At 38.4% G+C, this 16,135-nt stretch overlaps 1 protein-coding gene across 3 annotated transcripts in view; it reads right to left on the reverse strand.

The window, feature by feature from the left end:
• The window catches only part of NID1 (nidogen 1), a 52,044-nt gene that overhangs the window by 16,952 nt on the left and 18,957 nt on the right, over positions 1-16,135 (reverse strand). For 2 of the 3 annotated variants that reach the window (XM_059841647.1, XM_059841648.1), the window contains exons 11-15: positions 14,591-14,734; positions 13,710-13,832; positions 5,763-5,987; positions 4,973-5,145; positions 2,858-2,984 (exon numbers count right to left, since the gene is read on the reverse strand). In XM_059841647.1, coding sequence (XP_059697630.1) covers positions 2,858-2,984; positions 4,973-5,145; positions 5,763-5,987; positions 13,710-13,832; positions 14,591-14,734 — 792 coding nt within the window. Of the gene's footprint in view, positions 1-1,068; positions 1,265-2,857; positions 2,985-4,972; positions 5,146-5,762; positions 5,988-13,709; positions 13,833-14,590; positions 14,735-16,135 lie in introns of those variants that run through there. The other variant, XM_059841649.1, reaches the window with a different exon arrangement.

The following is a 16,135-nucleotide window of genomic DNA, read 5'->3' on the forward strand; positions in this document are numbered from 1 at the left end:
CATTAGACAAACATTATGTGACACAAGCAACCTTTCTGGAGTAAAGGCACTTGGCCCAGAACATCAGAACATAGGGCTCTCTAACTTTGCTACTATGATGTTGCTGTGAGTAACAGTTGCACAATAGCTCAAGCATCCTCCACTCTCCCACTCAAGTGGATTGCACTTTATCTGTACACATGACATTTTAAGTTTATATTAATTGCTGAAGAGGTGGAAAGGAACAAACAAGATGTATCATTGTTTCTGACTCACAGCTCATGGCCAGAGGGGAGGGGTGTTGGGCAAGAAAGAAAATTTTAATCAGGCATTTCTTTACTCCTCCTGAGGGCTCTTGGATTCAGTTATACTGACTTCACATTGATGGCCTTTATTTCTCTAAATGCTTCTATGGAGCTAAACCTGTCAGCTGCAAGAAACCACCTCACATACACTTCAGACCCTCAAATGTTCCTACTTCTTTCCCTGCTAATGGAAGAGTCTGCTGAGGGTGGCCTCATTTTGAAGTGACAGTGGCAACAGTCCCCAGTGTCTGGAATCAGAAAATTACTGACTAAATGGTAATGGAGGAGCTCCCAGTCTCTTTTAGGAAACAGAAAACAGTAGCAGGCAAAAGATTTGCTGTCACTGATTCCCAGGAGCCCCTGCTCCCTGACTAGTTTCCTTGGTTCAATTTCCTTATGTCAGCTATATGTAGGAGATTTAGAGAAGGCTAAACTAAATGTCTCTTCTGTGTGGTTGATAATGAGCCAGAAAAAACTATCCCCCATGGAGGGGGGGGTAAGGGAACATTTAAAAGCTTCATTTATCACCAGTCTTTCCAGAGACACAAATATGTTCCTGCTATATTGTCATCACGCCTGATACAGTCACAGTCTCTGTCCCTGAGGGCAGGTTTGTACAGACACGCACAGCTGATAAGACTTTAAGCAATTACTGCAGAGGAAAGCTCTGCTTCCTAACCTGCTGCCACAGCTGCAGAGCTGAGAAAGCCTCCACAGCTGCAGGGATAAAGGAGAACTGGATGGGGCTCCACAATTAAACAGTGTTTCTGCAAAGCAGCACAACTTGGATCACAAGAGCTTTATAAAAAGCCAACTAAAAATGTAGTACATTCCACAGAAATATGCATGAACTGAAGAAAGCAGCTGGAGCTCACAGGAGGAAGAAGGCAAAGATCAAAACAAAACAAAAAAATTCTCCTAAGTCTTCTAAGGGAGAGGCATTTTCCTATTTAATGAAATTTGAGAGTTTCAGTTTTGACCTGCATAGAAGATAAACATTCGAATGTTGAATATTTAATATTATTTTGATCTGAATCCTTATTGAAATGTCCATTAACATAAAAAAAACCAAAGTGCAACACGTCTCCCAGTCTCTTCAGGAAAAGCATCCACATCTTATGCAACCAACAAAGCAACAGAATTCATGAGAAATCAGATAAAATTCATGAGGTTTCCATGTGGCATTGAAACATCTTGAATTACCTTAAATAATCAATCAAATTTAGCTGAAAGCCTTCACAAATAATTTCCCAACATTTTACACATTGCAAGAATTTTAATGCCTACACACACTCTCATTAGAAAGACATTCATATCCACATAGAGTTTTTAGCAATAATAATTTTCCTCATTTTTAAAAGTGAAGATTCGGAAAAAAAAATCACTAAAGCAAAAATCTTTTCCCTGCAGAGTTTCTAAGTTGCACAGGCAAGCACAGGATTGCACAGCAGGTTAGACTCGCTTTCATATTAAGTATGTTGGGATGGAAGAAGTCATAAAATACCTCAGCCATCAAGTGGTATAGAAATACAAAGCTACATAGCTGCTGGAATGGTTAGGGACGGCCTTAAACTCTCACTTTTTCCTTCCTAGGACAACGCTAGGATCCAAGCCACCCCCATCTATCTGCTGTCCCTAAGAGCCTGAATGGAGTCTCCCAAACTAACTATTCCAAAGGACAAAGTCTAGGCAGTGATTCTCTACACATCCAAAGAAAACTAAACCAAATTTATTGCAGAGTTTTATAACTGGCTGATCATTTTTCTAAAATAATTTAATAAGTTTTTTAACAATGTCTGCAAAGAATTCAAAGCAAAGGTGACCTCTTCCAGTACCTTGACTTCACAGGTGTTCTAGGATCTTGAGGACACTAGTATTTAAAATGTGCCTCTAGCTACTTTTGCTGTTGTTTTTTTTTTTAATGATACCTCCCCCAGCCACCCACTTTGTTCTCTAAACCTGTCCTTCCCCTTAGCCCTTTCCACTCAATAACAGGGTTTAACATCCAAGATGCATGGGCTTGCACTTAACCCTTCTAATGAAAATGAACATGGACTGCAGTGAGCAGCAGTCTTGAAGGAAAGAATGCAAGAACAAGATAAAAACTGGATAAGCACTAACTCCACAATACCCTCTAGTCTCATTCTCAAATCCTTGAACAACCACAAAGGGTACCAACCAAACAAGGTGGCTTTACTCACTTTCCGTGCAAACTTGATTAGCAGGCATGGGAAAACCACAGCTGAAATGGTTTCTAACAACTCTTCAGCTGTTTGATTCCCAAGCCAAGGAAGAGAGAGCAGGAGTTCTCTTCAGCCTCCATGCTCACCAGTCCTTTCTCAGCAGAGCAGGCAGCTAACAGGTAAAGTTCAGGAGAGAAAAAAAACGCTACATGTCACAAAATCTCAGCTATCCAGCACCTACCTTGCTTGCCAGAACAAAAATCACCCTCCAATGGTATTCCATATTAATGAATAACCACAACTCTTAGTCAGCTCAGGCAACACCTACAAGTACATATTACTAAATTCAAGTCTAATACAGTTCCTAGAGAAAGAATTTTCTGCTCTTACCTGTTTTGATTATGGTTGTTGGCTCCCCACCGTGCAGGCTGGCCCTGCTGATCGAAGGGCCGCTGATGTCTGTCCAATAAACCATCTTGTCCACACAGTCATAAGCAACTCCAATAACAACTTTGTCCTGTTGGACAACAGGCAAGTTAGATCAGCTTAGGATAAACAACAGTTACTCATCAGGTAACTTATCAGTTACTCATCATTAACGTCCGCTTTTAAGTCTCAAGTCTGAAGAAACAAAATTCTTGAGGAAAGGTGGGAAATGGGGAGGAGAGACCAAGAAAATTATTGGGTAACATTGTCAAATATCTTAGAAAAATACTTCCAGTTCAAAGTCCCTTTTAACTATCAGACATCATTCACCATTATTTAAAAGTAGCATTGGAGATACACTGAAAAGTTTGTCTGACTTCTACAGCTTCACCTGTATACCCACCTAAAAAAATTTCACGTTGACATTTTACTGTGTCACCCCTCATGTACCTTTTTCCTGTCATTCTTTCCCTTCAAGGGGGAATAATAACTTCCATCAAATCTGGTTTGCACTGACATCCAAGTCATGCATTATAGCTATGCTTCCTACGCAGCACCATTTGACTCTAAAAAAGTTCTAGCAAAGTAAGGGTTTAAAATAAAAGTTAGCTTAAACAAGTACTACATAAATCATTGTGGTGGAAACAATATTCTCAGTAACAAGAAACATTTATATGCAATTTTTCAGGCAGAAAGAATATAGGACTAGAGTTTGAGTTTAAAGTTCAAACTCCCTCCCCCAGGCAAATCAAAGGGACTATCAGGGTAAAGCAACAATTGCACATGGATTCCCAAGTCTGTCACTGTTGCTGCTTTTGCAACACAGCTTCTTAGAAAGATGTTCCAAACCCATGAATTAAAACAGATGCACTGTACACTAATTCTGTGGGTTGCAAAACAGTATAAACACCTCTCGTACCACTGCAAACACACAACACGGACAACACAAAGCCAACAATGCTAGCAGAGACCTAAGGTTTCCTTTCAATTGAAAGTTTCAAGAAAGAATTGCCTCTTATCTCTTGGAAGTTCTTTCCTCAAGATACTTCAAAGTAATTAATTTAGGTTAGATCAAGTAAATAATGAGACTAGGTGACAAGTATGCAGAATCATGTCACCTTCAGCCTTATTACACCACTTTTTATACTGCTTTTAAATTTTTTTAAATGTTATTGCAGCAGAACTTTACATTAGGGACAAAACCTTGATTTTGACCTTACATCACAGCAATTTATGGTACTATTTAATGAAGTGAATCTGGGGAATTTAGCCAGTATTTGATTTACTAACTACTCAGTATAATATATAAGGAAAAAAAAAAGAGATCAGCTTGCTACTTGATATTGCCATCTATTATAAATAAAGCAACACTGGAATGAAAAAAAAATCCTAGGCCTTGGGCAAAACAAATGAATGGGATGAAACTGCCAGTGAAAAAGGCTCGCATGTGACACAGGTGGTGGAAAAGAGAGGTTCTCAGCATCAGGAATTCATTTTCTAGGAAAAAAGATTCTCAAGATGGTAGTAACAAGCATGGGAAAAAGATCTACCACCCACTGGGCTTACACATGGGGAAAGAAGCAAAAAAAAGAAGAAAGAAAAATATATGTGTAGCCAAGAAGTGGAGACAACAGACTGAAAAAAAACAGGAATAGATTAGGACTTAAGAAAAAACTTTGAGGGAGTAGGAATGGAAAAATGAGCCTCTCCATCTACTGATATTGTAGGTCTCCTAAACTTTTATACCTGAGTCAGGAAGTCAATAGAAGTGTGAATAGACAGTAGTTTATAGAAGGCATGTGCTGCTGGAGGCATGTAAGATTAGATTTTTGTCTTGTGATGTATTGTGAGCCATTCTTCAAAAGGAAATAATTATTTTTTTCAACACCTTAGGTTTAAGATTTTTGACTAGTCACATCAGGAATTTTCAGAATCAAATTGGTGGGATATTGAAATTTTAATGAAGAGTAAAACCTGTGTTTTCAACTTATATTATTGAGGTACGCATACAAACAGTAGCTTTCATCTTTGCCAGGAAATCTTCTAAAAAATATGGACTTAGTATAGTAAATTACTTACTGGAATATGCAAGAGTGCTTTTGCACCATTTTTCTTCATATTGTTTCCCTCTAGTGGAACATGTTCAATTTTACCACTTTGGGCAAAAAGCAAGTGCGTTCCTGGTGGCAGAGGTACCGTGTCTGGTCGAACAGAGGGCCCAACAACAACAGGGGGAGCAGCTGTGCTCAGACCTTGTTAACAGAGAAGGAAACAGATGGGCAAAAAATTAGCTCGTACAGCACAACAAGGTTCCTTATTATTTGCAGAGACACAATTACAGTCAGAATTCTAAGAAGGAAACAGCCCTATAAGCAGACATTAATAACTATAATTAGATGCAGAAAGCTTCTGAAATTTTCCCCTTGGCAGAAAGAGAAGGAGCAATTGACATAATAAGTCTTTTCATGTTTGCCTCTGTAATTGCTCTTTGCTTCAAATGTTTAGAAAAATCTATCTTATTTTGCAGCTGAAGTGAGGAAGACGTAGGAAGGAACATCCTTCATTTCCTGAGGCAAGTCAGCCGTTACAGCTCCCAGAGGGCAGAGACTATCTGGGCCTCTCACAGTTTCAAGGCAAAGAAGCAGCTAGAAAACCTTCTTATTCAGAAGCTTACCACAGCTGTCCAGATGCCCTGGCTGAAGGAAGAGTGTGTGCTGGGGTCACTAAAGGGCATGAGACCATACCACAATGGGACACCCGAAATCTGCATTGCTCCAAGTCAGTGCTGTATCTCAGGGAAGGACTAAGCCCCACATTTGGGAGACAGATGGAGAGATACCCTCAAGAAACAATTGCTTCAGCTACTTACATGGTGGTCGAACCCCTGGACCGCTTCTGGTGCCATCAATCTCATTTCCATCCCTATCCACACACCAGCAATATCCACTGCCAGCATGGCACTGAGTGGGTAAGTAATTCCCATGCTCATCACACTGGGGAATGAAGTGACCAACTCTTATATCCCTTGGGAAGAAAGCACCTCCACTGCCAAGAGCTACTTCCCGTTCATGCTGGCATTTGGTCTTTTCTACTTCTGTGTAAAAAAACAAAAGAACAAAACAAACCCCAGTGAATATTTCTGTTTTAGCTAATAACTACAGTCCATTAACAGTTAGCATGTGCTGACCACCTATACACAAGAATTCTTACCTCTAGTGGAACATGACACTGTTACAAACCTTGAAGGCATGTGACTTCAGAACAGCTTCAACCAGTTTGCCCTATGTAAGTGAGACACATTTGCCTTAAACTTATTTTATCTTTCACTGCCTAGTTTAAAAGAGAACAGGTCCCCCGCATCTCCCTTCATTGAAGGGTCATAAACAGAAGCTGGAAAACATGGTTGTTCTCCTTGAAGCAGATGAGGAAGAACATTCTGTCTGACTTTTGACCCTGATGTCTACTCACTGGCAATTATCCATGGGCCCTAAAATGTGACTAATTAGACAGACCCTACAGTGGCTGAAGGTTTTTTTGTAATGCTAGAAGTTGAGATTCCCTTCAAAACCACAAGAGAAAACCACAACATGAGGCAGATGCCAAATTCTCTACAGATCTTAGGAGGTGAAGCAATTTATTGCTGTGATTTTTATTAGGTTTTTAAGTTTGGTTATGAAGTTTGAGCAGTCATTTGAGCCTTCTGGATCTAAGAAAGAAATTGCAGGGACAGGTTGTCCACTCCCTGGTGAAGCACAGAGAAACATACCCTGCACATTGGCTACATCACATGCATATATATTACTGCAGAGACTACAAAGGAGAGAAACTTTTCAGATGTCAGATCAGGACATTCAGGGATCTGGCTCTTTATGTTTCAATTTTACAAAACAGTCTGAACTAAAATTTATACTTTCTTACTATATTATCTATCATGGAGTAGGGAAAGTCATCTGGATCAATATATCTTCTAGAAGCCAAAGAACATATTGAAATTAAAAGAATACAATAAAAAGAATATATTTCCTTCTCCAGACAAAGAAATCTGGCTTGGTTTTACCACACACTTTAGATCCCTGGGAGAGAAAGATGTAATTTTGTGAGAGTATCCTTTCCCTGTCAATGATTTCTACAGACACTTAGAAATACTTAGCACAAACTGTCTGCTGAAGAGTCTTTAACACTACAATTCCATTTACTCCTTTACTCTTTACTTGTTTTTACACTGCCAGGATTAGGACAGGATTAGTTTTGTGTGGCTCAGACTAGACTGACCCCAGCTGAGCAAAAAGCTAATCCCATGCATCCACGGACTGTTGTGGTGTAAATCTCTGTTCTGTAAAAAAGAAGGGAGGTTTTTATTGATATTTAAACTAGTTATGCAAGCAAAAGCTTTGGACAAGTTTCATGCACCTGGACGTAATTAGAGAAATATAAATGACTGGAGAACAGCTCACTAAACAACTGCAATATTTGGCATCAGTTTTAATGTGGGTGGTGGAGAGCCTTGAATCAACCTACAAAACCAGGCCCTGTGGGAAAGCCTCCATTATCTGTCTCGGATTTTGTTTTCATGTTTTCAGTGTCCTATGCAGCATGAAGGTAAAAGAAATGTTGATTCCAGTAAACAGATGATTTTGCCACAGGTTTTCTATTCTAAACTCTCATTATAGGCACTGCTCATGGAAGAAAGCAGGGGAAACACCAAGTATTGGTAAACTAGCCCCATGCATATTTTTGTCCAGTGCAGGAAAAAAAAAAATCATAATTTCATTCCTATCAGCTATGAGAAACACTAATAACTCCTCCTCAGTAGGATATTAAAAAAAGGTAGAAACTGTTCCTTTTCCTCTTCGCCTCAGAAACCCATAAAAATAGGGTATATAGCAACAGGTTACAATTTTTTACTCAATATTCTATGTGAATTATGGAAAGGAGAGTGTATACACTCCCAGGTAGGACCCAGTGGTTACACATAAAATATATTAGGGTTGTCAGCAACTTGAAATCTGTTCTAATTTCAAGACAATGTTCACATTAATATCTGCAGGTTTTACTCAGGAATTCTGATTGTATTTTTTAAGAGAACTTATCTTGCAGTGATCAAGACCACTCTCACAAATGGCCTGCTTACGCATTTAACAACACCAAAGTCAAGACTCTTGTCAAACAAAATAATTTTCAAAATTAGTATTGAATTTCTAGAAGGCAGAGCATATGGTTGGTTCTTTCTAAAAAACCAATCAATGCTGAATTTTTACTTACATAAAAATATTTGCAAATACCCTATTGTCATTCACTTTTAGGAATAAATGTGTATTTTACTACTTTTTTGCTCATGAAATATCCCTTATACTAGTGATCACTTTATTAACAGTATCAAGTACAATAAGTAAGCTATGTCAAACAGGCATTCTGAAAAGAAATAAAGCCAGGGTTACCATGTTCATCTATGCTGAGTCAATAATTTTAACAAGTCTTTCAACATTTTGTTTTTACTCCCTAATAACAATTTAACCTGTAAAAAAACCCTTTAAATCAAACAAGTGACTAAATTAAAGGATAGCTCAACCAAGCACTTGGAATCCATTCTCCATTTTTTTCTTCTTATCCCTGGATCATGGCCAGGATTACTATGCTTACAGTTTAGAGGCACCTAAAGAAATGTGAGTTGAAACCCAGTCCAGTGCTGTAGCCTATGCAACAATGAAGGCACAATGATATTGGATACAGATGACAGTGGACTGGGATAAACAGTCTGCTTACACTGCTTATACTGCCATACCTTTTAGTCATTGAGGTTAGGAGAAGACGCTCTGATTTTGCAAGTTTTAAATAGCATTAATTAATTCTCTGAAATTAGCCTAGCTATGACAGAGTTTGAAAGATGAGACTGACATGACAAATAAAGCACACTTCCTGCCTTGATGAGCTAACAGCACAAGCTAGACAAAATCAGTACCAAGAAAGGGCACATATTTAGGTAGCACCAGGGCTACTTCTTAAGCTGGCATCCAGACACAAACCTAAGAGCCAGTAAATTCCCTTCACTAGAGCAGCCTAAATGTGGTTTCTTAGTGAGCCTGCCTTTAACATAAGTACTGTAGTATTGCATCCAGTCAAGACTTTTCAAAGACACAGAACAATTAGGATTAAGAGAGTTCTCTGATCTCATGATTAGCATAAAGAAAAAGTCCATTAAATACAACTGATCGTGCCAAGAGCAAATAACACCTACCTGGTATTATGGTGCTGCTACTACTGCACCTGATTGTAGCAAATGGAAAACAAGCCACACCTGTTTCTAAGCTCCATATACAGGGATAACTAGCCCTGATTTTCAGGAGGTTCTTACCATTCTTGAAACCCACAATTGAAAGGCAAGGCAAACAATCATGTCAATGATGATAAAAATGGTTACACCAGGACTAGTTCATTCTGCCAGAGATGAAACAACCAGTAAAAGCAGGACCTAGGTAATCATTGGTGATGACAAAAAGCAGGGGGGACATCAGTTTTTCATTAGCAGCAGGATATGTTACAGTATTTTTCAGTGCATGCATTTAAACATTACCAATCAGCATTTGATATAAAATTAAGTATAAGCCCATCCTCACTGTGTTTTGCTGCAGTTGATGCTTGACTGCTGAAGGTAATACACTGACCTAATAGCTTTGTGTTTTCCTATGGCACACTATTTATGCCCGTAGGACTGTACCATTTTGGAAACAAAACACCTAATTTGGAAAATAATTAAAACTGAAAGAAATCATCTGAGTCAGAAGCCAAGAGTCATGAACTAGTGGTATCTTTGGTAAATTCCCATATTGCTGTAGTATTGCTTGTATATTTCCCTATTAAGAAATTTAATTCCATCATTTGGATTCCAGAGGAAGATATACAACCATAGGTTGCATCATCTGTGGAAATGAAACAGGCCACATGAGAAGGACAGGATGTAAATTAGAGTTATGCTTCTTGGAATAAACTGTGTAGACAAGCCTCTAAACATAGATTAATCTTTGAAATTACAACCTAAAAAGCTATCAGCAGATCACAGCTTGGTGGTGTAAGGATTGTGAGAGGGTATAAAAAATAATTCAGCATATACACAGGGAATATACAGGCATAGAGAAGAGTATTAGTCTGGGGAGGTGATTAAAGAACTACTGCGTCCAGCTCTGGCAACCACAGTTCAAAAGAACAGTGAGAAATTGAATGAGTGTACAGAATGAGTGTACAGAAAATTGCTTCTAAGACAGAGGCTGTAGAGCAGAACAGAGAATTAAGGTGCAATGAAGAATTTGTGTCCTGTGGAACACAGTACAAGTCAGACTAGATATATGGAATGGTGCATCCTGAACTTCAGCTAAGTGACCCTTCTTCAGAAGAATCAATTTGTATTTGATGAGTATTAAACATTTTTTTTCAGTTGATTAATGAATTAACAGAAAAAATCTGGAATCTAAAAGTCACTGAAATAGATTATGGAATTTGTAAAAATGAAAATGGAAATAGCATGAATATGGAAAGATGAGATGAAAAACATACATGTACACATTTCTCACATATGTGAAGAAAGAAACAGAATTGAGAAAAAACCAAATTAAAGCCATATACAAATATTCAAGGAATTTTTTAGCCAGAGAGGATTGCTCTTGTAGCAGCCACGTAGAAAATTATTTATGGACTTCTCTTAAAAAAAGATGGAAGCTGAATAAAAGGATGAAAAACTGAGATGTATGGACTTATTCAAAGATTTATATTGACATTTTTAATTGCTGTCCTCAGATGCTGGATTAAAAAAAACAAAAACAAACAAACAAACAAACAAAAAAAAAACCCTGAATTAAAAAGCTTCCCTTTGTCCCTTCATTTTCCTTTGTAATTCCTCACTTACAGTTTTGTCCTGGTAAGTGTGTTTCTCATGTGAAACCAGTTGCACACAGATGATCAGACAACAGCCCTTAACAGTTCCTAGTTCCAAGAATCCAGGCTTGTTTCTGTTTAGTAAACAGTGTCTGCGGTCTGCAGGGGTAGAAACACTCAGACATCTGGTTTTTTTGAAATGGAAAAATGAAGCGTGAGGAAATAATGAAGTACAGACTTCCTTAATAGCTGGGAGCAGCAGGACATTCCAGCATCATTAACTCTTTCATTAACCTGCTGGTTTACTCCTACAGACATTCCCATGTCTGTGACTCAAATCCATTTTTCTTGTTTCAAGAGTTGCCATTGAGGTTTAACAGTGGGTTTCATACAATAATAAAGACACCAAACAAGCAAGTAATTGTACGCATGGGTTGGAACAGAGAACAGCAAAAAGAACTGAGTATTAGGATGAATGAAACTTTCCATGCTATTAACAACCAGGAAAAACTTCAGTTACTACACTGAGGCTTATTAGATCAAAACCTCAAAACCTTAGTGGGTAAAAAGTGGGAGAAAGGTTCTCTAATTATAGCTGAATACAATACAGCCTCCTCTGCCATCTCCACTCTGAGGCAACTCGAATGCTAGAGTAAACTGAACTACTTTTGTGAGGCTTCAGAAAGTATAGTTTGTTTCTGTCCCTAGCAATGATTAACTGATGGATCTATCCCTCCTAGAAGCACTAAAACTTTAGCAACAGATGACACTCCAAGGGCAGCTATTGTTCTATTAACTCTAAGAAGGGAGCAGTTGCTAAGTTGTAAACATTGCCATTGCTGCAGACCAGCTCAGTAACACAAATACTTTGTACTTCAGTCATAACTCAGCAAAAGTGAGACTTCTTATCTACTCAGAATTTTTTTTCACTGCTCAGAACATTTAATGAGCAGAGATAATTGATACTGTGTTTCTAAAAGTCTGTCTTCTACTGGTAATACAAAACCGTATTAAAAGGAATATCAGTGAGGCATATATGAAGACTAACAAAGTCTGGCAGATCTCCACCCACTAAAACAGTAGATACAAAACTCTTAAAAATATTTTGTTACTGCTATTAAAATTGTGACATGGAAAAACTCCTACTTAAGACAATTGTGTTAAGCAGAGAATGTGAAAAAGTGTATAGGATAAGTAGGAAATAAAGTAACTACAAAATAATACCATGCACTTAGGAGTTGAGTAGACACACTAACCACTATATAAGGAAAGGTGTTAAGAATAACAAAACAACCCTCTACTTAAGTAAATCATCATATACACTCAGAAGAAATTAATTGTGTCCCTGTAATAAAGTTAATTGGTTGATTGCAAATATCAGTCTACCAAACCACCTGTTTTATTTGCAAAGGGCATGTGGCAGACATGAAAGCAATGTTTTTGCCTCTACATTTCTGCCTGAAAAATTGGAAGATTTAAGGTTTGATTTGCTTCAAGTTATTCACATCAAGTTTCTCCTCAATGAGAAATTTGATTTTATCAGCTGGATAGTTAGCTAAATATTTTGACACAGGTCACAAACACCAGTTAGCTCCTCATTCATCTAGCACTAAAATGAAAACACACATGGGTAATGACGCATGAAATATTAGTTAAAAATTATATTAAAAGATGGGCAAAGTGGTGAAAGCTATGCCTCAGAATTAAACACTTGAAATCCTCCTGAAATTTACCTATGATATAAAAATCTACAAGCACTGGGTGATTTCACACAACGTGTTACTGTGCACGTGGTGAAGCGTAATGTAAATATGATCTAAAACTAGAATCAGCTTTGTGATGTTTTTTTCTCTCCTCTCTACAATCCTTTGCCTTTTGGTTTCAAAAGCTGAGCATCCAGTTGTGGGGAAAAAAGATCAGAAATTCAGAATTTAGGAATATAGAGGCAAAATAAAAATATTAAGTCTCAGGTAGTAATATCATGCCACACAGACAAGCACATCCACTATTAAAAAATAACAAAATAACCCAACCAAGACACCCAATACATTTCTTTCCTTCTGGCTCTAGGATGTTCTTGTTACTCTTGACTGCACAGTTAGAGTTTCAGTCTGTTAAGAAATGCCCACCAGCAAGAATCTTAAAGGAAGAAGAATTTGGTTTGAATATACTGAGAAGTTAGGGTTTATTTCCTGGCTGAAAGATTCACCATCTACAAAACCTCAGTGCTGTCCCATAGGTTTGCCATGCTTTTGAATTCAAGTAAAATAATAACACCACTTTGTGCTCCAATGTTCCTTCCTCTCTCTTTTTTTTTTTTTCCACACACCTTCAAGATGAGTTTTATACTTCAAGCCTCAAAGTACAATGGAGAAACAGAAGTGTGAAGGTAAAGAACTTCCTCCTAAATAGAGAGTAATCTGGATAAATACAAGAAACAAGTAAGTGCCAGCTGGAAACTGTACTCTTTCTAGACCACAGGTATGTGGCTTGTAGGCATCTAGATCTTACTGCGGACAAGAGCCTCTTGACTTTGGTCTCATTTTTCACTTTTCTCCTGTAAATATTGCATTCATTTGCATTGCCAACAATTCCAGATATTTTATGGTAAGTGATTACTGAGTATGCAAACCAAATCACCCCCACAGTCAAACCTTTACACAAGGCAACTTCAAAAGATAGTATCAGCCTGGGGCTGAAAACTGCTGGGGATAGAATAAACAAAACATAAAATGGGACATTGAACAGAACATAACAAGAAAGTGATAGCAATCAAGATACAGTTTTGACACAAGCTTGGTAAACTCCTAAACTTGAAAGACTTGAGAAGAATAAAGACAGCAATGTGGAAGGAGGCACTGTGTTTCAGAAAGAAAACAAATTAAGATATATATCCTCCAAATCCCAAATTAAATTTCTGGTCCAACTTTCAAGAACTATAGAATTTTACCTCCTAACACACATCGGAAACCATCCCCACGATAACCTGCCTTGCAGTGGCAGCTGAAGGACCCAGGAGTGTTGTAGCAGAAAGCATCTGGATGACAGTGGCCCTGTTGACATTCATCTACATCTGTAAAAGAAAAGATCAATCTCAGGTGACTGCTCCTTCTGATGGACAAATCAGAGTGATGAAATAAAGTACAAACCTGTCACATTTTCAGGCTCCTATTTTAGGGTATCTGATTAGACATACAGACAGTTCTTTGGAAATACTTATAGTACAGAAATGCAAGGGAGATAAAAAAAGGGGCTGAAGAAGGGGAAGGGGAAGCATGCCTGTGTTTTAGGTTGTCTGTCTCAGCAAATCCCAGGATTCTCCTATTACAAAGGGTAATAGACATTATTAACTCTCACAGTATTTTAGACATGCATGTCCATATTTCCCGAAGAAATGACTTAACATGGCAAGAGAAGTAGGATTTGGTTAGCCATGTTTCCAACATGTAATTAGGTAAAGCTCCCCCACTGCACTCAGACTGACATGAAACAGAATGCAAATTTTTTTTACATAATCAGAGCATTTTGTTTCACCATGTTTGTAATTTAAACCAATACAGTGCAAACAGTTGTAGCAGACAAAGGTCTGCAGCTGCAACTACTGCAATTCCTGCAGTTACCTCATCTCAGACCTTCTATGAATCAAACATTGAAGAGTAAATTTAAAAGTGAGAGGAGGAAAAGATAAATGCTTAATAAAAATTCCTGCCTGAGGGACTCAGACTATGAAATTTCTTACTTGAAACGACAAGTAGGTATAGGACACAGCAAAGACCAGCCCAGTAGTGCAACGCAGAGTATAAAAGCCCCTCAACAAATGGTGCTACCCACCCTCACAGGCTCGCCCATCTCCGGAGAAGCCAGGGAGGCAGGTGCAGATGTAGGCAGACCCTCCAGTGTACACACACTGAGCACGCTGAGGAATGTCACAGTTGTGTGTGCCCCTCTGGCAGTGGTTTACCTCAGGCTCCAGAGCTGGAAGTTAAATGTGTAAGAGAGGAGATGAAAATCTGAACATTCCTTCACAAAGTCTAAGCCTCATAGTAAGTTTGTACAAGAGAACAACATCTGTGAAAGATTACAGGAGAGAAAGGAAACAAGGAACCGGGGGATTTTTGCTCCAGGGATTGGAATGTCTTTCTTTTTTTTTTTTTTCCCCGAAATCTCCCGTTTCAGTGGTGTTAAATCTTATTAATGTTTTACAATGAATTGACTGTCCTCAGAACTTCACAGGTGCTTGGTAATATAGAATGGGGCAGACAGGCTACCATAGTGACAGATCCCAATATCCTTATCAGCTTTGGTTGTGAAAAGGAGTCCTGAATGAAAAAATGTAGGGCAGCTCACAGAGCTAACTCACATGTTAGCTAAGTGGCCAGTTCACTGCGCTGGGAATTCTTTAGATGACCTGCTACACTAACCTAGTACTGACCCAGGGCTGCTGTCACTTGGCAACAAATAGGAGCTGTGACTCACTCAATGGGAGATAAACACATTTGTCAACTACTGGAGAGATCTGGGACCAGACCTATCATGTTGACAGCCGTGGCTCTGAAAGCACTGCACTACTTTGCACATAAAGTGTTTCAGGAAGTTGCTGGTGCTCTGCCTATGCTTACCTATTACATCAGAGAACACAGAAGGAAACGATGGTACATGAAATAGGAAGAGGTAAAATACTGCAAAAATTCTGGGCCTGAAAAAAGGGTGTCCAGTGTGCACATCTAGGAAGAGAGTTCCAGCTGCTCTAACAGAGGCTGTTGTAACACTGAGGCTGTCTTTACACAGTTATGACAAGGATTTGAAAGGGGGCCAAGAAATGAGTCTACAACATTCATTTCATCACAGCACACAGATGGAAGCTACCACAGTGTCAGCAGGGAAATAACAAAAATCTTCTATCAGAGCCATATCTGAAAACACTCATTTTTTCTGTTTCTCTGGAGGAAATGACATCATTGTTAGAACCATTAATATCTTTTTTTGATGAAGTAAGTTTCGGATTAAAAAGAAATCAATTAAAAACAGTATTATAAATACATAAGGTAAGAGTTGGAGCTCAAAGGGAGTCTCCAAGTCTTTCTGTTTCTCATCCTACAAATAGGAGGACAAGATTTATTTACAACTCTCTTATAAAGCTACTCAGTGAATCACACAGCTGGTATGAAAAAAAGGGCTGGCTCCAAAGGAGCTGAGTCAGAACTAGTATCCCAGAGCAACTTGCAAAAGCACAGAGGGTTGCTGTTGCCCCTTCTGGGGTTCAAATTCTTGGTAGATTTTAAGACCCTCTACTGCGAAAAGATTATCATGACATTTATTTTCAATCTTTTGGGAAACTAGAGTTTATCTTCCCTCTCTTCAGCCTTAAAAATACAA

This window comes from Haemorhous mexicanus, chromosome 3 (genome assembly GCF_027477595.1).
Source record: "Haemorhous mexicanus isolate bHaeMex1 chromosome 3, bHaeMex1.pri, whole genome shotgun sequence".
NCBI lineage: Eukaryota > Metazoa > Chordata > Aves > Passeriformes > Fringillidae > Haemorhous > Haemorhous mexicanus.